The following is a 27038-nucleotide window of genomic DNA, read 5'->3' as shown; positions in this document are numbered from 1 at the left end:
CTATAAGCAGGATAGACATCTGAGAAAATAGTCACTACTCAGAAATTTCCTTTTTCATGCATTCAAATTCTATACAGCTTTTGCTGTATCTCAAGCTGAAAGCACTTAGTTTGACTAGTTTTCTTTATGGATCACAGATATTTTAAATGTAATTTCTGCTTCTCTGTAGATAGTCTGTGATTAACTGTTGCGGTGTTTTTGTTTTAAATCTTAATTGTCTTAACAAGATAAAGCTCATGTTAAAATATCTTCTTCCCAAGTTGTTAATATTTCAGACATTCTGTCAGAAGGTTATGTAGTTTGGTCAATTTATTAATGGTTTTGTTTTGCTGCTATTTGAAAGATGGCTATTTATATGATGTTAGCCCTAAAATGACTGAAATTTTTCCTAATCAAGCCGTATATTGACCTCATTAGCAGCAAACTAATCTGATTTTAGTTTCATTGTACTTTAGCTTCCATGGTTTTGTTCCTTTCCTCCAATTATCTTACATATTTGATATTAATAAGCCAAGTTTGTATACATGTAACCAGTTAAAATTTCAGCTCTATTCATATTTTAGAATACCATCTGTGGACAAGCATCACAGCATTAGTAGGATGATTTTAAACAATGAAAAGCCTCGAAAGAGTTGCCAGAGTCAGAATCCAAAACTCCTCAGTTTTTTACAAATGTTTCTGAAGAATATGTTACAAAAGCGTATCTCTTAACAGTTATCACAGGGTCATATATTAAAAACAGTAGTTTATAGTCACAATAAGTAAAATTTTCTATAGAACGTTTTGCTGGGCAGATCTTCCCCTTTACTTTAACCTTAGCTCAACAGCTAATTCTGGAATTGCGTCAGGCCTCAGATATATTCCATGATATCTGATATGTAGTATATTTCCTTTGATCATGAGTAATACATTCTTTTATATCTGTGTAGGGGGGATATGCATGTTGAATATTTTATGGTAAGAAGAAGCTGGGGTTTCTTTTTCACCTATTTTGTTGTACACATATTGTGTACATCTGTGCACCTCTTTTTTGAGCCATCCTCATGCCAGCACACATTTATTGCTGCACCAAATATGTGTGTGTGTGTGTTACTCAAATAAAAATCACAGCTTTTCTGATATGCACTGTGTACATTTTTAGCCTGAACTTATGTAAAGTAATTTTTGGAAAAGGGCCTTTAAATATGATACGCATATGGGTTGAAAAATCTTCTATAGGGCTAGATAGAGAACTTCTGGCTTAGGCAGCAGACTCTGGGCCTATAAAAATATCAGTTCAGAAAGAATTTACTCATCTATTGTTCTGCTTTTGTCTGGACAACAGTGGGAGGTTATATACCGTCAAATATCAAGTCCACATTCTGGTATTAAGTCTGCCTCTACCTAACTACTTAATTGAATGTGATGTATCTTGCTTAAAATAATAATTTACTGAGATAACATTTTCCTTTTACACCGTCTTTCAATAATAATACACTGCAATTCTTCCTTCAAAAGTTTCTGTAAAATTTCTGCCTTCTAATTCGTGAATCAGTTGCTCTGCCCCCTGTCCTCCTTGCTACTGTTAATGTAATATGTTGGAAAAGATCCAGTCAAATTACAAGGGACACTTTAAGTTAAGGTTTGTAATCCACACAGTATCCAATCTCAAAAACTTAGTTTATTTAGAATTGTAGAATCATTTAAGTTGTGAAAGACCCTTAAGATATACTATGTAACATGTTAGTTTTTCTCTTGCCTACATTCATTTTAAGATGGCACAATGATGAATATAATGCATCTATCACTGTATCCTGAATTATATTATTGTATCTCTTAAACAGAAATGTTAAAGCCTTACACATAATTGCCTTTAAAAAAAAAAATTGTTTTCTGTCTTATAAACTAAGTTTAATCAAAAATTGCTTCAGTCTTAAAACGTCTGTCTTTCTGAATTGTTTTTTCAAACTGATGTTAAGACTACTTAAATTGTGCTGCATTTGTCAAGTGTGTTTTCTGCTCTGTGTACGCTGACCCACACAAGTTATCTGCATGTTGCTGTTAGGGACAATTCTTTAAACTGATTTAGAAGTGCGATGTGCTAATTTTCACTGCGCTTCATTCAATACTTCTGATTCCCATACAGACCAGGAGCACTAAGATTTTAAGTCCGTATTCCATGTTGTTTTGAAAATAGATACAGAAAAGCTCAGAGACTGATTAAGTATTGCACTGGCAATATTTAGGTAAGATGTACTGAAATTTCCTTAAGATATCAGCAACTGTTTTAAAACAGGATATCAAATTTGCAACAGTTTGAAAAGGAAGTTGATTGACATATTGAATATTGAAATATACTGAATATTACTTTTTTAAGAACTTCAAGTGTACTTTGAGATTGAATGCAGTGTCGCTTCTTGCTATGTCTTACTTTAACAAAAGACAGTAAATGTTGTAAAGATTAATTTAAAATTTATTAGGAAAGCTGCAGATATAATCCTGATCCTGTTGCCACAATTCTTACATAAGCTTTCCATTCTGTAGGCCTGTCGGCAGGATGTGAGATATGAAAATGTGAATAGGATCAGTTTAGCAAGATTCATGCAATATCAACTAAAAGCCAGACCTGGTGGATAAGAAACAATTTAACACGTTTTGTTGTCAAACCATTTCACTTATTTTTAAGGTGGAACTGCAACAAGTTGTATTGCACATTTCTCCACACAGAACTGGTCATTTTCTCCTTATGATTTTGAATCTCTTTTGGAGAATCATGAATTCAGGAGTATGGGTATGTGTAAAATTCAGAGATGTTTTTTCAGGAGTAAACCGAAGGAAACTAGAAAAAATGCAGATGTAGTGTAAGTTGCTTTTTCTGTTAAAAAAAATTCAAGTTCTGAGTGCTTGTGGAGTGACTTTGATTTTTCAACCCCTGATGCAGTGGGAAAAAACATGTTAATTAGTTTCTTGATTTTGAATGCAAAATCTCTATAATCATCATAATAAAGGCATTGTTGCTGCTTTACATAAAAGTTAAAAACTCTAAATGTCTTCTTATGTGTCCACTGATTTTTTTTCTTTCTTACAGCTCTGCCAATATCTGCCATGCTGAAATGTTTTGATTTTTGAATTTTCTTCCTTTTTATCTTTGTTTTCTCTGTTGCTGCTTTTTCTGTGACACAAGCCTTTCATTATAGTCACTCTTCTTTTTTCCTTCCCCACTTCTTTCTTTTCCTTTTTAAAGCCATGAGAAGCCGATCCATTGGTGAATGTGCTCTGCCATCGGCCTATATACGCAGTGCTAAAAGTGCTCCTGTTCTGATCCATACTTCCAAACCCTTCTTGCCTGATATTGTTCTCACTCCCCTTTCTGATGAGCTTTCAGGTAGTGCCACCTCTGCTAATTTCTGCACCCCCTTTATCACTTTTTTAAACCTTCTGCTTTCAAATTCTGCTAAATCATTAAATTTTTCAAAGAATACGTGGGGGATGGGGGGAGAGGGGAAGAGATTAAGAATGAATATTTTGGGTTATGTAAAATACCATGCTATTTTGCAATTCATTCTGGAACTGTTAGAAGTTAGTGCTGTGCCAATGTTTACTATCATAAAAATGAAAATTGGAGAAACTTCTTGCTTTTCCAGTTAATTGGTAAGCAGTAATATAGCATCTGTCTACCAGAAAGTACAACTAATCTGAAGTTTTTATTTGTGGTGAGGGAGGGAGGGAAAGGAAGAATGTAATTTTACTTTGATTTGCCTTTTACATCTTTCTATGTAAATTTTTTAATTTAGTGTCATAGATGTGTGGACAACCATGATAATGATACACTTTAGCTCCCATGAAAAAAGAATGTCTGAAGTATACTGTAAAGTGTATTATATGATGCCATATGCTTTTTTTCATGTATTTATAAAAACATTTATTAATCTATACAGCTTGGAATTCTCAGATGCTGTTTTGGTGTTTTTTTCCAACAGATCCATTTTTCACAGAGTTGTAATTTTTGTCAATGTGTTTGGTCCAGCAGCATGGTTGGCCAGAAGTTTTACAATACCTTTCTTTGGATATTTTTCTTTGAACAAATAACTTCAACAATTAGAATTAGCACAGATTTTAAAAATGTATTCATGAAAGTTTACAGTTAGAGTTATTATTTTCCTATGCTCCAGCTATTACATAGGTGTAAATTAGTATTATGTGAGGCTGATGCTCATATTATGCCTTTGTCTCAATAAGTGAAAACAAAGCCACAGTGGGAAGACTATATATATAGTCAAAACTGTGCACAAATGTAAGGACTTAATGGCAATATTTTTTTAATGGAAGATAGTTCGGGTTGTTTTTTTTTTCTTTTCTGTCTTTGTTACCCAAGAAGTACTAAAAACTGTATTTTCTTAAATGTATTTTGTTATGTGCTAAAATTAAGTCATCTTGTGAAACAGAAACTTGGTGCCTTAGTATTCAATCAAAAACATAAATGGAGAATTAGAAATGTTTGAAGAACCCACTCTAGAGAGATCAGACTTTCACAGTGAAAAAAATTAAAGTATTTGGATGCAAATTTTGAAACCAGAAATTAAGAATAATAAAATACTAATGATATGTAATAAATTAAGAAATGTATGATTGCAAAGAATATATCTTCTGAGATACAAATTACTGTAGCTTAGAAGATGGATTTTCTGATAGGAATGAAAATCTCAGGAGCACCTGCAGAAGGGAATGAGCTTTCACAGTGAAGTATTATTTTGTTATATAGTCACTGATACTTAATTATCCTGTGGTAAAGAAGGCGAAAGTGCTTTTGCAGTCATTTTTATCATCCATGTTTCTGAAAAGTCCTGGCTTGCATCTTTCTTCTAATGTGTCCCGAAGCTGATGGCTCTTTTGCTTTAACCCTTTCTGTTGATACTCATCAAATGCAGAAACTGTTCAACCACTGTAATTCTTGAAAGTGAAATAATTTTACAGACCTTTCGCACTTCTAACATAAAAAAGGCCTAGGTGCTTCCTGGTTTTGGTGTCTTCTCAAACAGATGGGTGTTGAAACAGCTTCATGCTGTGCCTAAGAATCTTGAACGCTGCCAGGAAATAAAAAAGCCCTAGTGAAGCCAAGTAAGCTGTTTCGGGGGAACTAGCAGAGTAAAGGAAAATCTATCTGCTCGATCAGAATACACTTTGCTCTTTTAATTTTTTGCATTTTTTTATTATGTGCACTCTCTCTTTTTTCTTTTTAAAACGTAGAGCTTTATTGTTTTCCTTGCCTTTTCTTCTTAAGATAAATACATTCTTTTGTGAAAGCCTTCTGTGTCCAGATGTAGAAACAATTTACTTCCCAAATAACATGCTCTGTCATAAGCGTATTTAGGTAATGAATAATGTTTAGCTAGCTGTGAGAGCCCTTACTCTTACTTCATGGTGATATGAATATCCCCATTATTCAAACTGACTTTCAGATCACAGACAGCTTGAAAGAGAGTATATGTCAAGTGATTCCAAAAGAATAGAAAACACTGATCTTAAATTGTAGTACTTAGCTACTTTGGCTATGAAACTCCTCATTGAAAGCTTGACTCACTGAGGAATCTTGACAGGTAGTCCAAAAGAAAGTATTAATGCCAAAACCTTTACCTTATATATAGTACAGTATATTGATTTTCAAGAGTAAGGAAGAACACCCCACTTATTTATTGAGACATAATGTTTCTGCTTGAAAATCAGTCAGTAGGTTAACAAAAGTTATTGCAGAAGCTCAATATAGACATCTAGCATCATAGAGAGGATTCTTTTCCTAAGATTGTTATTCCTTCATGTAATTTCTAAATTACGCTGTATTTCCATGTTAGAATCGCAGGAAATATAGTCTTACATATTTATAGGGTAGCTAGCAAAGTAAACATTCATTCCTGGAACTGCTGGGGATTTTCCGGTACAAGATCACTTGTGAAAAAGAAGTGTCTGTGAGATGTAGGCAAGATTCCTGGAAGCAGTGGGCAACAATGACAGACTAATGAATTGCAGGTGGGAGGTTTTTCCTTATCCATTGGAACTAAAAGAATCAAAAGAAGTATTAACATGAAAAGGAGACATATATTATGTCTTTATAACCTTGCTCCCTAATCACTAAGTAATCACTAAGATTAAATATAAAGAAATCATACTTGTAATATCAGTATGGCTGTAATTATTTTTTAATCCTAGAAACTCATAGAATGAGTGTCGTCTTATAAAAGAATCAAAATGAAAGCTGAGAAACAAACCATGTTATTTTTTAGTCCACTTTCTGAACTTACTTTCCATGGTGAAATAAAATCTAGTCCCAGAGTTATATGGGAATCTTCTACTTCCACTTGTGCCATCTTGCCAGAATGTGTCTTTCCATGAGTTTCTGATTTAGCGTATCTGTCTTCCAATTGATGCTGAAAACTACCTTTTCTTTCTGCCTTCTAGCAGAAAAGGAGAAAGTGAAGTTGCTTTAAGGAAAGTTGTAATTGGGTGAGATTAGCCACAACTACCAATTTCAGTATCTCCTCACTCTAACATGTCATGAACCAGGCCAGTGTTTCTCCTAAGTATGTGCAGTGTGTTAGATAGCCTTGTGGCACACAATTGCAGTATAGTTAGTGAAAACTCCTTAGGCATAGATGATATCCCAGTTTAGCTGTATACCTGTGTGCAAGGGTGAGCACTGGTTGTGAAGGAGCTGTTTGTTTGGGTTTTTAGATATTGTCTGTATTTACAGTGCTGATATTGCAATAGCAGTATATTTTTAATTTCCTTAATTTCTTCTTCTGTTCTGCAAAAAAGAAATCTCTGTTGGCACAAGCACTACGCATTTGTTTGAAAGTGTTTGCGTACCTGTATGTGCTAGTCATGCATACGTGAGCACCTAAAATTAATACTGGATCAACACTGAAATAAATCTAGCTGAATTTATTTCAATGTGTGGAGCTGCTTGGCATGCGTTTGAAGTTCTCCATCCAGGAATTTTTAACATTGTAGAAAATCACAATCACTGCATGTGCGCACAGTTTGCAATCCTCAGGCTGCTGCTTTAGGTAAGTTGCATTTATAAAAGGTATGAATGATGCATATTGAGGAGTCAAGATGAGATCAGTGTATCATTACACTATCTCATATGTAACATCATCATGCATATTTGTGACTGAATCCTATGGTACTTCCTTTGTGGCTGTAAGAAATAGCTTTGAGACTATATAAATATAACCTGTGTAAATCCCTGCCTATGTCATTAGAGAGTTTGCAAGTTCTAACTAGAGAGACACCTTTAATTTCAGAGGGTATTAATTCATAGTTAGCTATAAGTTGAACAAGAGCAATGATGAGAAATTTGTTGCTTATCAAAGATGAAGAGAAAGGAAAAGGAAAATAAACTGCCATATATTATGATGCTTCAGTTCATATTTATTTTCTGAAATAGCTTGGATGTCTACTCTCTTTTTCCAGTGTAGACCTCTCTGTTTCCTGTCTAATAGCTGCTTTACAGTTCAGTAAACTTAGAATCAGGTCAAACTTTTAATTTACAAATTTCAACTTCTCTGAAATACTGAGCATGGAAATACCACTTTTTATTTTCTTCAAACACATACATTTACTTAAGTACAGATATATCTCATTCCTTCAGTTTATATGCTTTGCTCAGAAGAAAAATTAGAAAATTCAGCTCTAGCTCTAACGTTCTCAGAAAAGTCGGAGTACTTTAAAACAGGTTTTTCAGGTGACTTCAGATTATCATTATTAAATACTACTGAAATAGGTATAGAGATCCATGAAGTAATGATGTGAATTATTTTTAAATTAATTCAACATAGTTTCTTTATTTTGACAGTAACAGATTTAGGGGAGGGAAAGGGGCTTAAATTTTATTCTAAGTAAATTCACCACTGCAATCCTGAAGGTAAACCCTCTAGACAGAACAACAAGGTAAGTGGTTATTGTGGGAAGTAACTCCTGTTGGTGGTCATTTAAGCTCTTCGTTGTTATTCCTAACCTTAAAAGCACATCTACAACTTATAATATAAGTGGTAGGTAGTAAGAACCAAGTCTGGGTGATAAAGAATTCTATCAAAAAGAAACCAACAAAAAATTGAGAAAGCTGATTTTACCTTACTGGTCAAGTTCCTATCCCATAAAAAGACTGCAAGGCATAGCGTAAGTTCTTGCAATTAGTTGAATTTTCTGTAAGAGATACTTAGTCTTGCCTACACTGAGAATCTGATAGTAGTGTTCCTATAACACATCAGGAAATCTGAAGAAGAGCGTGAAGGTTCTTTATTTTAGTGGATGATGTGAAGAGGACTGAAAATACCTCTGTACAATTCTTAAGGGTCCCTGCTGGAACTGCAGGTTTCATTACAGTTAGCTGTGATTTGTACTGATGCTAACAATAGCAGTCTCAACAGAGACAAAGTAACTGATTTAAAGGGTCATAACAAATGTTCTGGTCTCTTCCTAAACAAAAGTGGTTTTACTCTAATGTTAACTGTTGTGAGGCTGCAGGATGTTTTTCAGTAGCAGAGTCCTTAATTTTGTAGTTCTCATAAATGTCACATTTGCTTGAGTAAAACTGGAAGAACAGAGGGAGGTAAGCCTCCATTAAGTATTTAGTTTTGCATTTTGAATATGGAAGACAAAACAAAGAAAGGTGTATATTTAAATTATCCATTATGTATAGTCATCTTTTCTGTGCAGCACCAGCCCTTCCCTGTCATTTACAAACTTTAGTCTTTAGGTATACACTGTATTACATATACCATAATATTCCTAATAGTATGATAGTATTTTTTGTGATGTTTCAGTAATTTATATATATTCATACAAATTATAAAAAAAGTAATAGTTTGCCACTTAAATAGACAATGGTTTTCCAGAAAACTTACTTGTCTTTGGAGTTGTGCATTTTTCTGAAGATGTGAATTCCATGCAGGGTGCTACTGTTAAGCTAATTTATATTCCAGGTAACCATTTTCTGAACAAGCTAGCTGGAAAAATATTGGTTGAATTATTGAACTTATTGGCACAGCCCTAGCTTTAACTGTATTTCCAAATGTTCCATGGTCTCACTGTTTGTTCTCATGCATGTTAACATTTAAAACTGTGTTCTGATGGTCTAACTCATTTATATTACATTCTGTTCTGGATATTATGTGCGTGTGTTTTTAACACTCTAGTACTGGAAAAAGTATTTTTGTTGTACTTAAGAAAACAAGGCTCTGGACTTTACTGGCTTTTAAAGTCACTTAATTAGGATGTAGTGGTAAATAAATATTGTCTCTGTAAATTTTAGTGTATGTTACATATACTTTTTTCCTACAGACATTGATGATGCTCAAATTCTTCCACGTCCACCTCGAGTCAGACATTTTTCACAGAGTGAGGATGCTCCAAGTGAAGTTTTTGGTGCTTTAAATGAGGAACAGCCACTGCCACGAAGCAGCAGCACCTCTGACATCCTGGAACCGTTCACAGTTGAACGAGCCAAAGGTGCAGTTCCTGTCATTGACAATTCATCCCATCATGCTCCAAGCTTACAGAGTTCCACTGAGACCTCTTCAATGCATAGATCCACTGAAAGCCATACCACTGATACAAATAGCAGAGAGTCCTCCTTGGAAGTTGGGGATAGCATTTATGACCATCTTTGTCATTTAATAGGGCCAGTAGAATTTGCAAACACAGCCTTTGAACAAAGCCAATATGTTGACCTTGAAGGTGAAGATGACCTCCTTTCCTCTCTGAGAGAATATCTTAAAGAAGAACTTTGCTGTAACTTTGAGATAGATAAATGTGAGGCTTCTGCTCATGAAGTTGATACATCAGTAAATAGGAATGATAGATTACCACTGGATGGATTAGAACATAGAGATCAGACTGGTCAATGCCTGAATAGCGTCACTGTTACAGAAAGAGATGATAACACAGAGCTGCACCTAGAACAAAACCAAAGTGGTTTTGTAAGTTCTATCACACCTACTCAAGTAGACATTTTTACAAGAAACCAAATGCTCGATAAAGCCAGACAGTTAAATATTGATAAACAATATGAAAGCATATTTGATCGTGGGTCAAGTAGTCCTAGCAGCAAAGAAGGGAAGAGATACCTGTACAGGCAAGCAGCCACTGAAGCTGATGTAGATTTAGTTGTGGAAGCAGCAGTAGCTGAAAAGCATAAAAGTGCCCAATTTAATGAAAAAGTAACCAACTCACGTGTCATGCATGCAAAGAAAATTCTTCCTAAAGCACAAGTTAACCCTCAAATGCCTCACATCACAGGCACAAGCAAACTGTCGCCAACTAAAAGGAGTATATCTGAAACTGTAACTCATAGGGCAAAAATCATGAAAATAACGACTAAAAAAAGAAATAGTGTTCATGTTACTTTTAGGCCATCTACAGAATCGGTTCAATTTTACAATCCTCTTGAGAGCAAAGAGGCCGCTTGGAAAGCAAGACTTCGTAAGCTTGGTGGCTTCAGTAGTAGTGGTAGTAGTAGCAGCAACAGCAGTACCACTGCAAGCATTAGCTCATCAGCTGTCACGGAGCTGGTTAGACCTGGAATATATAGACCTTTAGATGCCATCAATGCTGCTTCAGCTGGCAGCAAGCAAGTTAAGGAATCTACAGAAACTCAAGCAGCCATGTTGCAAAAAGAAGGTATTGCAGTTAACCAGTTCCATAATCGTAGCACCTTTAGAGCATCAGGTCAGGAGTCAGCACAACAGCAGGGCTCCCTAGGTGGTGTTTATAAAACTGTTGTACATGCTCTTTCGAAGCCGAAGGCAAATGTTTCCCCACAGAGGCAGAACAGAATGCCAGCAGAGGCTCCACTGAGGGATCTGTACAGTCATGTAATGGGCTATTTTGGAAGGAAAGCTGCAGGTGAGCACTAACAAGTGTGCAGAGCGCAAAAGGAGAAAGGCAGCACCAGTTTGGCTTAATGCAACTGAAGCAAGCTCTGATAAGCAATCAAAAGGCTTTGGGATGATCACTGCTTTCCCTGTTTGGTTATGCATGCGCCTACAGCCAGCTGATCTTTCTCCCAGCATAAGTTACTTTGACATACTTTAAATTACTAATTTTCCTTTTCAAGATATTTGGTTGAACCTCTTTGCTGCTGAAGACCATCAGGTTAGGGAAGAGGAAGAGACAGTAAATGACCTAATAAAGGATTAAGCTGTGAGAGTTTTGAATTTTCATCTGCCATGCAGAGCCTTAAAATTCAGCCTACTGAATGATTGGCAAATGCATATTTTACCCGAATGTGCTTTTCTACTCTGAGTATAGTTTGTCAGAAGGACCTGGCTCAACCAGCTAGGTTGAACTAATTGTATTTCTGGTTCATTTAGTGTGTTTTCTTCTTCCTCCTCCTCTTCCTCCTTTTCCTCCTCCAAACCAAAAAGGTCCCTCAAATTTAGATTTGGAGGTCAGTTTAGATAACTTTCAAAAAACAGTCTGAAACAGAAATCTCCTATTACTGGAATGATTTGATTGTGATCGTTCTCCGAGTCTAATCATAAGGTTTTTTGTTTGGGTCTTTTTCAAAACATGCTCTAGACCTTTCTATATTCATTCATCAAAATTGATGCACTTACATCTCGGCAACATCTTTCATTGCTTTCTATTTTCTTGGAATCATGGGGTTCATGAAGGTCTCATGATAATAGTCTTTCTCCTGCTGACTATGAGACCTCTGTGGACTGACCAAAAAGGAAGGCTGGCACTCTAATATCCATTCTCTTAGTTCACAAAACCTTAAATGAACAATAAAATAACTTTCAGCAGTAATGTAGGTTTTCTTTTTTTCCTATTGTTATGCTGGCATGATTAACAGAGGATTCTGTAATGCATCCTGCATCGGGATGTTAATGCCACCTGAGGGCAGTCTTTGTAAGCATAGCACCAGAAGAACGTGACTGTCATGAGTCTCAAAAAAGTAATTTGCTTCTCTGCAGACTATAGACTTCTGAAAAAGAGGTATCTAGAAAGCACTAATTTTAGAAGTACTTTTTATTTGAAATCTGTAACAATTAACAGAGCCTCAGAATAAGCTATACTGTGGTCTCATGAGCGATGACACTGAGGGAAAAACTCTTACAGAGAAAACATAAGCTGAAATAACTTGAAGAATTTAGAGGTGAAGATCATGAAGTCAGGTGTAACAGCCATAATTGTATATGAACTGTATAGTTATATTGAAAATGTAACACTGGTAAATGAGTGAACTTCATGACTTGTTCATAACCATTGACCATTCAGAGTTTGAATTTTCATTCCATGAACTAGCATGTGATTTTATTATATAACATTTTCTTTGCACTATTTATACTAACTATACAGTGCCATATTGACATTTGTCATTAGTACATTTTACAACCTACTTTACATTTTCCACCACATTGTTTTTCATCAGGAATGCAATGAAGGAGCCTATAGGAATCTTACAAAATTTCTAGGATTTGTTACTTATGATATGGAGGAAGAATATATGCTGTATCCTTAAAGCAAGCATTAACAACTTTGACTAGTGCTTACCTGTAAGCTTCTTGCTCTTAAAGGTGGTCCTGGAAATTGACTAACCCCTGCTTAGTGGGAAGAAGAAGCTGTACTAATTCTTAAAGTAGAATCTGCTTTAAAAGAGGGAAATTCTTAAAATGCATGTTTGGCCTTTTTTTTTTTTTTTAATTTCTGTTAATTAGCAGGTTTTTTCATTTGTTACCTTTTGTTTGGGAAATGTCTCCATGTGTTCTTTACTATATATAGTTGTTCATTTGCTTTTAGCTAATAGAGAGGACATGAGTCAAAAGCTGCACCCTATTGATAGTGACATTGGCAGTAACAATACAAATGTTCCTGACCTCATGGATGAATTTATAGCTGAGAGACTCCGCAGTGGTAGTGCACTGGTAAGCCTTTAAACTTCATACATTTCAGCATGTAAGTCTGCATGTATGTGTAACTCATCAGAGATGTTATGAGTTCACTAAAACGTATTTCTCTGGATTTTATGAATCAGAAAGAATTAAGACTATCACTTAGCATTTCCTTGCCTTTGATTCATGCCATTTTATGCTATTTGTGATTTCATATCTATTAAATCTTCATTGTGAAAGCAATGCAGAAGTTGCTGTCAGGTGGATAGTCTCATTCAACTTGGCAAAAACCAGCCAAGATAAGTTTGAATAACTACTTCTAAACTGCCACTGATATTGTAATCTAGCACACAAACAGATATGTCTTCTTAAAACAGAGTACCAATTTAGTAAGATTAGTTTTAGGTTGGTATATCTATTGAATGCTAAAACCTTGTATCACTTAGGTTGTCAGTCTGAGTAGATGTCTGATTAGTAGTAGGGTGGTAATAGAGAAGCAACTGGGCATAGTGTGAAAGGACATTATTATTTTTAATAAAATGGCTTTTCTACTTATCTCTTTCCCATCTGAAGCAAACCTGTCTGTAAAAAAAAAAAAAAAAAAAAAAAAAAAAATCCTTAAAGAAAGACTCCAAATAGACCACCACCTGACTTTTACATGAGGAAATCTAAGTGCCTTATTTCTGCTATATGCTGTCCTTGGTGTCCAAGTTAATACCAAGATTTCAGCTTAATCATAAGAAAATTCATGCATGAATTAGTAACTCATTTGCTTGTGGTGTACATTAAGTTTTTGCTTATAGCATGGTGGTCTGTAGGCCAGAAAACACAAAATTCTTTTATGTATTTTTCTGCTTGTGTCTGGAACCAAGGCTAACAAGTTTCCTGTAGTGATTTAGGCATAATCTGGAGATAGCGTGCTTTTTACTATTCTTCTCTCTCAAGTCTTCCCTAATATGTGTGTGGCACTTGCTAATCTGAACCCTAGCCTTTTAACGTATGTGCCCAAAATTTCATTCTGCAAATAAAATCTATATTTATGAAATTCTGTGACTGCACATATTCTTCACTTACTGCTGCCTGTTTGGGGTTTTGGGAAGTCTTAGCTATGTATGCAATACGATGACAATTTCTGGTTTAGGTACTTTTAAACTATTTGTTACGTTCTGACTTTTGCAAATGTGGGATTGCTTTTTCCATTTTATGTAAAAAAACCCACCTAAGATCGTAAGATAACTTTTGTCTCTTTATTGTTTAGAATGTGACAAGAAGAGGAAGCAGTCCTGGCAGCCTGGAAGTTCCTAAAGACCTTCCTGATATATTAAACAAACAGAACCAAATGCGTCCTATAGACGACCCAGGTGTGCCTTCTGAATGGACGTCACCTGCCAGTGCGGGCAGCAGTGACCTCATCAGTTCAGACAGCCACTCTGACTCCTTCAGCGCCTTCCAGTATGATGGCCGCAAATTTGAAAGCAAGTATATTTTTCCAAAATTAATATAGCATTTCTTATTGCTTGCTTGCTTTCCCCCTTTTGTTTTTAGGCCTTTCTTTTTTTCTTTTTTTTTTTTTTTTTTTTTTTTTTCTTGGTCAAGTTGTATGCCAGCAGTTTCCTGTAAAGAGAGGTTATTTTGATTTCCCATTGAAATCATTATCAAGTTAATGGAGCAAGCAGCGTCCTTGAGAGAGGCTATTGTGGTTTTAGTATTCTAAACGAAACAGCGCTGGAATACTACTGTGCAAAAAGCAGAACCATAGTGAACAGAAGTTACGAAGCAATATTGTCTTCTCCCTCAAGTGTATCTGTCTGTTTTGCGCAAAATATAAAAATGAAAAGTTACTTATTTTGGAAGTTATTTTAATTCTTTTGAAAACATTTAAGTACAACTCGAAGAAGGTTTTCCAATATTTTTACAGTAGTCCTTGTGTAGGTATAGATTATTCAAGATACTAAGTGTAATATCATGGTAAAATTAGTATGCTTTGTGTAATAACATAATGGTTTTTATTTGTTTCATTTATTCATTTGGACCATTATTCAACAGAAGGGATTGTTATGGTTGCCAGGAATTATGACTTTCTGTATTTTGTAAGAAAGGAATAATGTTTACGTGGTAGAATTTATTGAGGAAATTACAGTTTTAGGTATGCAGGTGTTATGCAACTAGATGATCATATTTAAACCTACATTTCAGCATGACATTTTTTCTTTAGTGTTGAAAAAAACATTTGTTGGAATATCAGTTGCCATTATACTTTTAGTTTGAAGTTAGTGTTTTAACAACCAACTTGGATATTTCTTCCAGCTTATAGGTTTTGCAAGTAAATTCCTTAATGTGTGTTTTCATTATTTGTACTTTATTTGCATGTAAGTGCACTTACAGCAGCTAAGCAGAATATAGGACATGCAATGGGAATGTCTTCTCCAAAAGTACAGTCACAGTTCTGTGACAGAAATGAGAATATTCATAATAGTAAATTACTTTCTACTGTTACATTGTATGTAAATTTGCAACAGTGTGCTAGCGGCATAGGAGATGCACATACATGTTTTTCATGGATGAATTTGGAGATCCTGGGCTTTTGTTTTTTATATTAGTGGTATTTTTAGGTTGTCAGTTAATACAGTGCTTTCCTCCTACAGATTTCAGCTTTGGCACTGAGGCAGGGACGCCAGCTTCCACTGACGTCAATGCAATTTCAGGACAGCAACAGAGTGCCGAGGAGCAAGAAGTGGCCAGTCTAACTACACTCCACATAGATTCAGAAACAAGTAGTCTCAATCAGCAACCATTGTCTGCTGAAGCTGCAACTATTACTGGTAAAGTAGTTAAAAAAAACTTTTAAAAAAGCATTTATTTCAGATATTTTCCACCTACCTTGAAGAATGCAAGTTCCAGCTTCTGCAATGAATCTGTATTCTATATGAGATGATTCTTGGATTTAAATTATTTTTTGATTGCTGTTGAAAAGTAATGTGCGAAGTAACGTAAGTGGAAAACCTTTGCCTGACTTAGTTACCCATATGATCCCTGGCTTGATGCTAAATGTATTTTAAATTTTTCATGAGAAAATCTATACAATTACCAGGGAGAAAACTCTTACCACATAACATACCAGATCTCTTACAAGTGTCCTTCTATTCCTGGTAGTCGTGTGGCTAATTTTTGGCAAGAGTTTTTCCCTTGGAAAGCTTTTAAAGTGAATGTTAGTTATTGTGCCATGTAAGATCAGTTACCATTTGTGTAACTTAAGAATTCTTTCTTTCTTTTTTTTTATTTTTTAATTACTTTCCCTGTTGATTTCATTAAAAAGTAAGCCTGTTGGGAAGCAGTGTTTTACAGTCTCAGTTGATGAGCTTGAGCCTCCACCAGTTTGCTTTCCAACTGTTTCTTGAGAAAGAGAGAACAACAATTGGGTTAACATCCACCAAGCGATGCAGTTCACCAAAATTGAATGGGCTTTCTGAAAGAGAGAATCTTCCTCTCTGAGGAGTATTTGGAAGAATGGTCTCTTGCTAGAATTTGTAAATGAGAAGTAAAGATGTCCCTAGTAATTTTCATACTCTTTGTTCCATAACTGGTACGCACTACCATTCCTGTTACAACCCTGGGAACAAGTACCTATTTACCTGTGAAAGCTTATACCTACTTACAGTGTCATCTTCTCTGTGAGAAATCAAATTCTGCATTTTCAGAGATATTGAAAGACATCTTTACTTCCCCATCCACAATTTCACTTTCTGAAATTGCCTTTCTGCTGAAAGCAGCATGGTATTAGCTTTCTTGTACATTGTTGTTCAGCTTGTTCAGCAATGTTCAGCTTGACTTTTGTTCTCTTCTTTTTGTCTTTGCTGTGTGCTTGTTGAAAGTCCTCACAGAAAATCTGTTCTTTTTCTGTTTGTTTTTGTATGTTAATAATCTCATTACTGTTTGATATTTTTGTCTAAGTTTGCACTATAAATGAATTAATAAGATTGCAGTTAATGCTTGAGTTGTCCGTTGAGAGGTTCTGTGGCTGTCTCTTCTTGTTGTTTGGACCACTGTTCTAGAGAGGCAGCTTTTGTGTGTCACATGCATTTAGCTGGGCTTCCTGAAGAAGCAAGAATTGTGCAATTATACTGTCTGTCTCTGTCTGACTGTTCCATGCCCCCAAAAATGTTGGAGTCCATTGTCTAATTTCTCATATCTATATATATGTATACCTATATATATAGATACAAGCATATACACCCCATGTAAGAAACAGAAGGACACTATTTTCTTCAAAGTTTTATGAGAGATAGGCATCTATGTAGTGAAAATTGCATGTATGCAGAGCCCCGTGTCAGGGAGGCTTGCAGTTTGAATTCGCTATATTTGGTATCAGCAAATCCATGCAGAAACTCAACCTCAAAACATGCTCATAAGAAATGAGTTTTCAGTGGTTCTGCTGCTCAGAAAACTACGTGTATCTGAATAGTTTTGCTTTGAAGGTTTTTGGAAGGAAAATTTCTTCTTGGTGTATAGGCATTATTCATATTCTTAGCATACAATTGAGTTTACTACTGAGATTGTTGTTTACTAGTCCTAGAACAATTTGAAACCATGTAGTCTCAGTCAAATTTGGATCCACATATGCTGGAGTATCTTTTGGTGCTTCTGACAAGATTCCAGAAGTTCAACAAATTTTCTGTAATTATTTCTGTCTGTTCTCTTCCATCATATGAAGGTCTCCCCACTCTTTCTTTCTATCTCATTCCCTTTCTTTCCCTCTCTATCCCATTCTTCCTCACTTTTTCTCCTCTCCATCAGTCTTTCTCACTCTTTCTCTTGATCTACTTTCATCCATCCCCACTTAATGAGCAGAATGGAAGAGAAGGATTTCTTTGAACATCTTTTAAATGTAGTTTACATTATCTTTGTAAGCATGTGGAAAACAAGAGGTTAGTAGCAAGAGGAGAGTATCATTACCTGTTGCATGGAACAGTAATTTGTGTGTGAAGCAGTAGTGCCCATCTCTCCTGCATAGAGGTGTTTATTTAAAGTGATGGAAAAAGCTTCATTGCCTTTGCCATTTAAAGCAGATAGAGACCTTTGAAGTTTAGTGGTTAAGATTGTTTACCACAATTTCTGTTCTGATGACACTGACATTTTTTGTCAAGTTCTTTAAACAATTTGTTCTCTTGACAAGAAAGAACACTTCACAGGCAATGATTTCGGAAAATTACAATTTTAGGAGACTCAACTTTTTCATTCTGTCCCTAAAGTTTAGTTTCTCTCTAATACTGAACTTCATACATAGTATTTTTGGGCCCCTGATACAGTTATCTAAAGCTAAAAATAAATAGCTTTGAATTCTTCTATTTTTAATGTGCTGCTGTGTAGGGAGGTATGTGTTGCGTGTCTTTTCTTTTCTGTGATGTGACTGTTCTGGCCAAACTCAGCTTCTTATAAGGCTCTTTAGGCAAATTTGAGAAGTGAAACCAAGGTAGTGCAGAAATAAAAAAAAGAAGTACTTACTCCCTTTTTGCACATTTCTCACTGGAGGCGACCAGAGAGGTTGCTCAGTGGTGATTATTGAAAAATGCGTTTGCACCACTGCCATTTAAACACTTGTATTTTCCTGTCTTAGAGGAAATAACATTCCTCTAACTATACAGAACTTTCCCTCTGTATGGAATTTCTCAGCCCAATTCACACATAAGCATCAAAGATTGTCAGTTGCTGGTTTGCGCTTTTATTTATAAATTAACTTGCATGATCTTAAGGTCCTTTCCAACCCTAACTATTCTATGATTCTATGCATCCATAAACTTGGAAAAGCAGTTCCAGGAAAATTTCTGCTTAAATTGGTGGAGAGTAATTTAGGTGAGGGAATGTGAAGAGAAATTTGACTGTACAGAACACTGAAAGTGCTACAGAACAAACAAAAAAATTTTAAATTATAGCTCTGTTAATGCATTACCTATGTGATTTTGATGTTCATCTCTCAGCTGTCCTGCATGTAATTTGTATTCTTTCAGCGCACCATTCGCAGGGAGATCTGCTTACAGTTTTTCTATCTTTTTTTGGCCCAATTTGATATGTGAAAGTAGCTCAGTTTTTTTTTAATGCTGTGTTTAGACAACATTTCAGTAGCTCAAGAAAATAGAAAAGGCTTTTAAGGTAACTGTTAAAAATTGCATTTGCAGGCTCTGAAAGTGCTTCTCCAGTCCAATCTGCTCTTGGATCCAGATCACAGACACCTTCTCCTGCCACTCTTCATGCAGATCATATTGAGCAGAAGGATCTGCAGCTGGATGAGAAGCTCCACCACTCTGTTTTACAGACGCCAGATGACCTAGGCAATATCTGGAACAGAAAATACAAACCTACCTTTCTTTTGAATGCAATACAGTGAAGTAGCTAGTATCACAGTAGTTGTAAACAATCCTGTAAAAGGCTGTTTTGTCTGCACTTCAAAAAATATTTAATTACTGTGATTTCCTTTAAAAGCAAACAAAAACCTTTTGCATTTTATCTTGCATTTCATTGGAATTATTAGCAGTGGCTTAATAGTCCACACAATTATAACTGTTCTTTTTGATGCTTAGAGTCATGGCAGCTTAACCTAGTATATGGCCATGGACTGCTTTATCATTGATTTATAAATAATAAGACATAAAGTAATGTTACAATTTCTCCTTGGAAGTTTTGTTCATTTCCCTTTCATATTTAAACAAATTTATGATTACTTCCAGTATGTCCATTATTGAATTCTAGACTACATTCACTTCGTAAATGTAAAGGTCCCATTTTCTCCCGTATTTGGTCTCATGGAAACAGAAGAATATCTGATCTGTATTTCAGACCCTTTTCCTTGAAGCTGCCTACTGATGGGCACAAATATCATAATTTTGCTTTGCACTTTGACATCTACAGCCTAGAAACCAGTAGTGTCTCTACCACAGTGGTCCAGATGTTCAAAAGAAGAGGTTATGTGATTAGGCTGAGTTCAGATTTAATTTTGATTCTGTATGCCTGTGGGAGCTGCGAGATTTTCCTAAAATCTCAACAAATTCTGATGCTGGGGTGTTTTGAAAATCTGAGCGGGACAGAAAGGAGATTGGGATGCTTGCTGCTTTAAAACTGTGGCTCGTTAGCTAGTTTTGTGTGGCTGTTTAGCTAATTAAGTGTGATATGAGTAGACTTTAGCCATCATAATCAAAGTTTTCTTTGTATGGACAAACTAGATTATTCGTCATCCACATAAAAAAGAACATTCATTCGTATAACGCCAATGTGTAGAGAAAACTAGGTGAAGGTTAGATTGTGGTGCTGTCTTACTGGATGTTGCCTCTCTAGTCATACAAATTTACTGCTTAAAGAGCAGCAGCCAGAGGCAAGTTTATTCTCACCTTTCTCTTTAATTTGCAATAAAAACATTCCTGATAGATTCTTAGGAAAATCGTGTTTCTCTTTTATGAGGAAAAATGTAAACCTGAAATGTAATTTTACATGGAAGCAGGCAAGTGACATTCTGGACATTCGTTGACTCCAAAGAATGTAAGACAACAGTTAGAAAAGGAGTGGACTTACTAGGTCTGTCAGATCATATTAGGTCTCCAGTAGTGACCTTAGATGCTATTTATAGAAAGAATATATGACATAAGAGAATTCTTCCTCTACAGAGTTTGATAATTGAAATATGGTTAAATCCAGCACTGAGGTGGCTGAATGGCTAAGAAATATCTCACTCTGAAAGCCGGATCTTTTTTTTTCCTTTTGCTTTTAAGAAATCTGTGTAAGAAAAGTTGTGATATAACTATTACATTTTCTGGAGAGATAGGTCTCACTATACTTTCTTCTTCCATTACAGAAACTAGTGAATTCCCCTCAGAATGTTGCAGCGTGATGGCTGGGGGAACACTTACAGGATGGCACGCAGATGTTGCTACTGTGATGTGGAGGCGAATGCTAGGAATTTTGGGAGATGTCAACAGCATCATGGATCCAGAGATTCATGCTCAGGTTTTTGATTATTTGTGTGAACTGTGGCAGAATCTAGCTAAGGTAAAAGAACTAAACCTCCTCTCCAACCTGACCTGATAGGGCAAGATTTTTCAGAAGAAAAAAACCCAACACCGTATGTATGTCCTTTAAATATTTATCTTTTGTTTGGTTGGTTTTAATAATTGCAGATAAGAGACAATCTTGGGATTTCAACAGATAACCTAACTTCACCATCTCCACCAGTTTTAATTCCACCACTGAGAATTCTAACACCATGGCTGTTCAAGGTAAATTTGAGCACTAAACAGTGAAACAGAAATTAAAGTTTATGTAGGTGTAGAGGAGTTTTTGATGTAATTTTTGGATTTATTAATAATAAATATCATTCTAATACTGTAGGCAACAATGCTGACTGATAAATACAAACAAGGAAAGCTACATGCTTATAAACTCATTTGTAAGACAATGAAGCGAAGACAAGATGTTTCTCCAAACAGGGATTTTTTAACTCATTTCTACAACATAATGCACTGTGGACTTCTTCATGTTGATCAGGTAAATTCAATTACAAAATTCAGGTTAATATAAATTTTACAGCTAAAAATAAGTGTTTTATCAGAAATAATAAATGGATTTTCAGCTGAGTAATTTGATTTGAAAACAGTTATGCAACTGGTACTTTTTCTAAACTTTGATAAATTGCCTTTATGTTTTTAATTGTAATCAGAAATGTGGGGGGTTTTTTTGAGTCCATTTCAAGCAAACATGAGGGCAGAAGAGGTACTCTTTCATTTTTTACTGATTGTATGTTACAAATAGAAGCATGCAAGAAAGACAAGGAAGCAGATCTCTAAGGTCTTCAGTTCTTACTTGCTCCCTGAGGTAACAGTTCAGCTAATGGGAAAGTAAGTTGTGCTAACTACATTGGAGTAGTTCATGCAGCAAGTATAGGAACCAGCAGAGAGGCATACTGAGTATATCTAGTCAGTGGAACTAGATCTTTTTCATAGGTTTTAATATGAACAAGTCTGAAAATACTGTATGGCTTAAACATTCTTAAAGGCTTGCATCAGAAGTGTGAAAAAGTTGGTCTTGTTATTTTCTTTGAGGAGCAGTTAGAAGTATAGAAAGGTTCAGACAACCCTATTTTCATTAACTGGGTAAAATAGAACTAGTATAGTCCAAAATTATTCCACAGATGGGTATGGATAGGACAGGCCTCCAGTGTCTGAACTCTAACAACCAGTTTACACTGCTTTTCTTGTTGGATCGCAAATCTTCCTATGACGTATTGCCATTCTATTGGATATCACTGCTATTCGAAGGAGAAAATGTTGCCTATCTCTGAACTTGGGATGTTTTTTAAGAATTAAAACATTTTATACTTTTTCCTAATAGTTCTTAAGAAATTGCATCTTGTATATTAATTTTAAAAGATTCCTCACTAGGTCTACAAGAACATAATAAGCTGTGTTGGATAACTATATAGCTGAGATGTTATGTAACGCTTTATTGTGATTCTTTCTTTATATTTTGGTTCCATACCAATATATGGAAGAGTGTAATACTTTCTTTAAAGTTATAGTCAGATGATACTTGGAGAGGATTAAACATGAAGGTATAATAGCTGACTATCCCACTGTATTTCTTTTGTACATATTTAAATGAATGGTTAATCATCTATAGAACTTTAAAAGCTAAATATAAACCAGTATAAAATGTGACCTGATACTGACCTTGTGCAGTGTTGTCCAAGCTTAAATGGATCTATATAATATATTGCAGTTTGTTTACATTAATATGAGTATACTTAAGGAATTTATCTTTTTCATGGTACTCTGCTCAGTAATGAGTGTCTTAATTGCCACAATGCATTTGCTTTCTTGCATTTTTACTTTCTACCTTCGGTAATTACCTGACTTTTCTTCATTCATTGTTCATCTTGTTGATACTCTTGTTTTTCTTTTTTTCCTTTTCCTTCTGCAAGGATATTGTCAATACAATCATCAAGCACTGCTCTCCTCAGTTCTTTTCACTTGGTTTGCCTGGTGCCACCATGCTTATTATGGATTTCATTGTAGCAGCAGGAAGAGTGGCAGCTTCTTCTTTTCTCAATGTAAGTATTTATCAGTTAATTCTAATTTATGTATGAGTGTAAAGAATTTGAGAGAAAACTCAGCAGTATTTTTCCTTGACTGGAGTGTTAACTTGACTCCAGAATTCAATTTAATGATTAGCAAATACCCATACTGTCAGAGGATTATTCTAGAACACTACACAGGCAAGTCCTCTCCAGAAAATGTGAAGAATGTAAAAATTACTGTTGAAGCAGAGAGTCTTTTACTTCAGAGTTCTAAGAATTGTGACTGCCATTTATCTGTGCTTTAAAATGTTTCAAAGTAAGTGTCCTTCTGACTGTACCTTTATTTTAAAAATGTATTTATTCCTCCATATCTCTGCTATGAAATGACTTTGATCACGTTTGAGAACTCCTATCTGCTAGTGTTAGCACTATTTGAATACTTTTCTGGTATTGCTATCCAGGCAACTTCAGCCTTATATAGTCCTGATATGATTATCTAGGTGCTATTGGCCTTGCATGACTGTACTCTCTCAAAGCTCCCCAATACTCCTGTCCAATAGTCTATGAGTTTTGACTGTTTCTCACATGATTCCCGCTTTAACCAAATAAAATCCACCCTCCCTCAAAGTTCTGTCTGAAGCCTCTGTCAGCATCTTAGGCTGTTACCTGTCATGTCCAGCAATGACTCATGTCATATCCTGTTTTCTACATCCTCATGAATTAGCAGAATGTAAGACCTAAGCCTAGTTAGCAGCTCAGTCATTTGCCTGTAGTCCCAACAATTTCTCTGTGTCCTTTTGTCCATCTTGGAAAACTGGACTAGGGAGTGTGCATGAGTAGCAATCTCAAGGGGCTGTGGTCTCAGTTTGCTCAGCTCTACACAATTTGCGGAAAGAGAAAGGAAAGAGCTGTGTAGAGTTTAAGCCATTGTTCTCTTTAAAGGCAGCTAGAAATGTCAGTCAGCTTCCTGATTGCAGTAAGAATATATTTCTCCCCACATTTTTTTCTTTTAGGCACCAAGAGTTGAAGCACAAGTTCTTTTAGGATCTCTAGTCTGTTTTCCCAATTTATATCATGAACTACCAGCTCTTCACCCTAACATTCCTGGCATTGCTGTGTCACAGTTTACAGATGTTAAGGTAGGAATTTTAAAAATATTTGAATGATATTCATCTACCAAGTATATGTTTAATAATGATGTTTTTACAGGAAATACTAACTAAAACTTTAAGATTCTGTTTGGGGTTTTTTCCAGAAATAATTTCAAATAGATTATAAGGGTTAAGCTCACGTAAAATCTTGCTAAACATACTTTATAATTGCTATTAACTTAATAATAAAGTGTTTCTGTATGTTTGTAGAAGGAACTGATGTGTTATCTCACTGATGCGCAGGTCTCTCAGATTTGATCAACTGAGATGAGGAGATTGAGAGGTTCAAAATAATAAATAAAATTAATCCATTGATAATTCACAGTTGGCAAAATCTGCCAGTGTTTAGAAAACCTCTATATATCAGTCTGTTCTTTTAGACAAAAAGCAAAGATTAGTGGAGACGTTATCTTCTCTATCGTAACACAGAGTAGAGTAGCGTGCCAGTGTGCTGCAAGTGGGCAGAGCTCAGTTTGTGTGTTTAATTGCTGTATGTGTGTCAGGTATGATTACTATGTCTAAGAAAGGCTCTCCCCATAAGTTCCCAAACTATTTCAGTTTAGAGGCAAATGATGGCTTGGGAGGTGCTCTATGCCTTGCTCCCTTTTGGAGATTAATTTTGAATTCCTTCTTTCTCATTTCTGTTGTATAATGGCTTTTACTTGAGCTTTATTGAGAGCAACTTACAGCTTTAGGGACATTTCACTGCAGTTGAGTCAAAATTCTTCTTGACATCATTCTTAAAGCAGTGTAGTCACTTGTTCTGCAGCTACTTCCAAAGACTTTTTAAACCAATGTAATTTTGAAAAAATACTTGTTTAAACCTTAGAGTAATAAATTCTTTCTGTTCTTCAGCACTATTTACAGAAGCCAGCTTTAAGCAGTTGTTGGTTTTGTTTATGCTTGATATTTTATGGAAATATATTGGCAAGAATTGGATAAATGGTTCATCAGCAGAAATCAGGACAATAACCTGTAGGGTATTCTTGGGGGTAGCACAATAATGAGCATCTGGAGCAGACTAGAAGCTGGGGGTAGTGGTAAATAATCTGATCCCCAACCTAGAGATGCAGCTAAGCAATGTGGCTGTGTGTGCTATAATATACTTCTAATTTTCAGATGCTTCGTGTGATGGAGTTCTTAGTAAAGCAGTACATATTTTCCTCTTTTTTTTTAGGAACTCATAATTAAAACTGTGTTAAGTTCAGCAAGAGAGGAGCCATCTGGTCCTGCACGGTAGGTCATACAAACAGAGCTTCTAAATTAGTAGCTTCTTTCCTTTATTACACCATTTTGAAGTTGATATATTGCAGAACTTAAAGTTTATGTCTTTTATTCACGGTTTGCTTCACCACAGTCAACATCAGAAATAATCCAAGGTACATGAGCACTTCTTTACAGAATGGAAAAGAAGCAGAAAATACTGAGCTAAGCGTTAAACTGGGAATGAGTGCTCTGATGCTTAAATCTAAGGGTCTTCATCTAATATGGAACTTCAGAGAGGATATTTACCAGCGTTCTTTTGTGTTTCTTGATTTGCTTAGGATTTTGTTCCTCCTTACCCATGCCCCGATGCTTTCAGTTACAGAGTCCTGCATATAGGATTGAAACAGGAATCTGTAATGCCTACCAAGGAAGAGCATTCTTATGTGCCTTATGTATTTGAGTAGAGTGTTTATACATGCTCAACTAATTTATTATCACTTGATAAATGCAAAATACTAGGACTATATGCCTGAAAAACGTTACTACAAAGATCAGCTCACTGAACCTTAAAATGTTTCGCTGGAAAACCAAGAGCAGTTTCCATCGGCACACTTACCTGTTCTTCACTTTAGATGGTAGTATCTCTCAACACAGGGGAAGGAAGGAAGGATTTGAGATAATTTTCATTTCATTTTTCATGTTCTTTTACAAAACTGAACTCTAAAAAACATTGCACTCTCCATTTTGCTTTTGAAAAAGGTGGTTGAAATCTGTTGGTTCAGAATATGGTTCAGAACTGTTGGTTCTGAATCTGTTCTGAATCTGTTGGTTCAGAATGTTGGTTCAGTGCCACAGATCCTGTGGCACCGAAGCACAGAGTATTAGCATCTTCAGTTCTGGCAGTGTGGCTGGGAGCAGGAAGGGAACATGCTGCATGTCCCCATATCTAGTCTGGCTGTGAGGGTGTTTTTATAGGAGCAGAGGTACATGTGCTTGCCCAGTCTTTCTGAGATATGCTGCCCCCAAAATGCAAAGTTGGACCACAGTAATAGTAATAACTGAAGTGTAATAATAATAACTGAAGATTAAAAAGCAATAGATTCCCAGTGTCTCTTTGGGTTATCTGTGCCCCTCTCCTTCATCTGGGAGACAGAAAGTTTCTGTCTTCATTGTGGTGATAATGATGTTCCCGCAGCTCCTGAAGCTTGATTGCCTCACTCCTCACTGGCAGTTTATCCACAGTCTTTTTTTGGTAATAACTTCTCTCATGCCATCTGCTTCACAGCAGTACAGAGTTCACCTGGGTTACTGTCGGAGGTCGTATTTAGGATCTGCATTATGTTTTTGCCATGTTGGCTCAGCTGCTATTAGATGCTTAATTTCTCTTTGCAGTTTCCTAGGAGAGAAGTTAGATTTCTTGAAATTTAGGTACATAGCTTTGTATATCTCTAGCAAGTCTGAGTTCTGTTAGTGTTACCCAAGCTATAAATCTCTACTCCTTATCTCTTCCACAGAGGCTCAATGTTTTGTGTTTCATTACATACTTGACCCAACTGAGCTTCAGGGAAATCAGTTATCTGAAATACGTTCTACTTGGATCTCTGTCTGGAAAGATTAACTGTATTAATCAAATACCTCTCCTGCTGCTAACAGTCTGGAAAAAAAAGTGAGAGGTTGCTGAACTCGGTATTTGTCTTCTGCTTGTGCTGTTAAGGCTGAGTCTTTAATAGCAACATTGTAGCCATATAACTA

General features: G+C 35.7%; 1 protein-coding gene across 1 annotated transcript in view; it reads left to right on the top strand.

The window, feature by feature from the left end:
- LOC104410917 (ral GTPase-activating protein subunit alpha-1-like) overlaps positions 1 to 27038 on the top strand; it is a gene marked incomplete at its 5' end in the record, with an annotated part of 64439 nt that overhangs the window by 6001 nt on the left and 31400 nt on the right. Inside the window, 12 exon segments of the mRNA XM_010021217.1 lie at positions 3224 to 3364; positions 9319 to 9486; positions 12781 to 12905; positions 14131 to 14347; positions 15518 to 15694; positions 19046 to 19198; positions 20713 to 20906; positions 21035 to 21133; positions 21246 to 21401; positions 22834 to 22962; positions 23943 to 24068; positions 25258 to 25316. Coding sequence (XP_010019519.1) covers positions 3224 to 3364; positions 9319 to 9486; positions 12781 to 12905; positions 14131 to 14347; positions 15518 to 15694; positions 19046 to 19198; positions 20713 to 20906; positions 21035 to 21133; positions 21246 to 21401; positions 22834 to 22962; positions 23943 to 24068; positions 25258 to 25316 — 1744 coding nt within the window.

This window comes from Nestor notabilis, unplaced genomic scaffold (genome assembly GCF_000696875.1).
Source record: "Nestor notabilis isolate BGI_N333 unplaced genomic scaffold, ASM69687v1 scaffold20758, whole genome shotgun sequence".
Taxonomy (NCBI): Eukaryota; Metazoa; Chordata; class Aves; order Psittaciformes; family Psittacidae; genus Nestor; species Nestor notabilis.
This window is presented reverse-complemented; position numbering and strand designations above follow the sequence as displayed.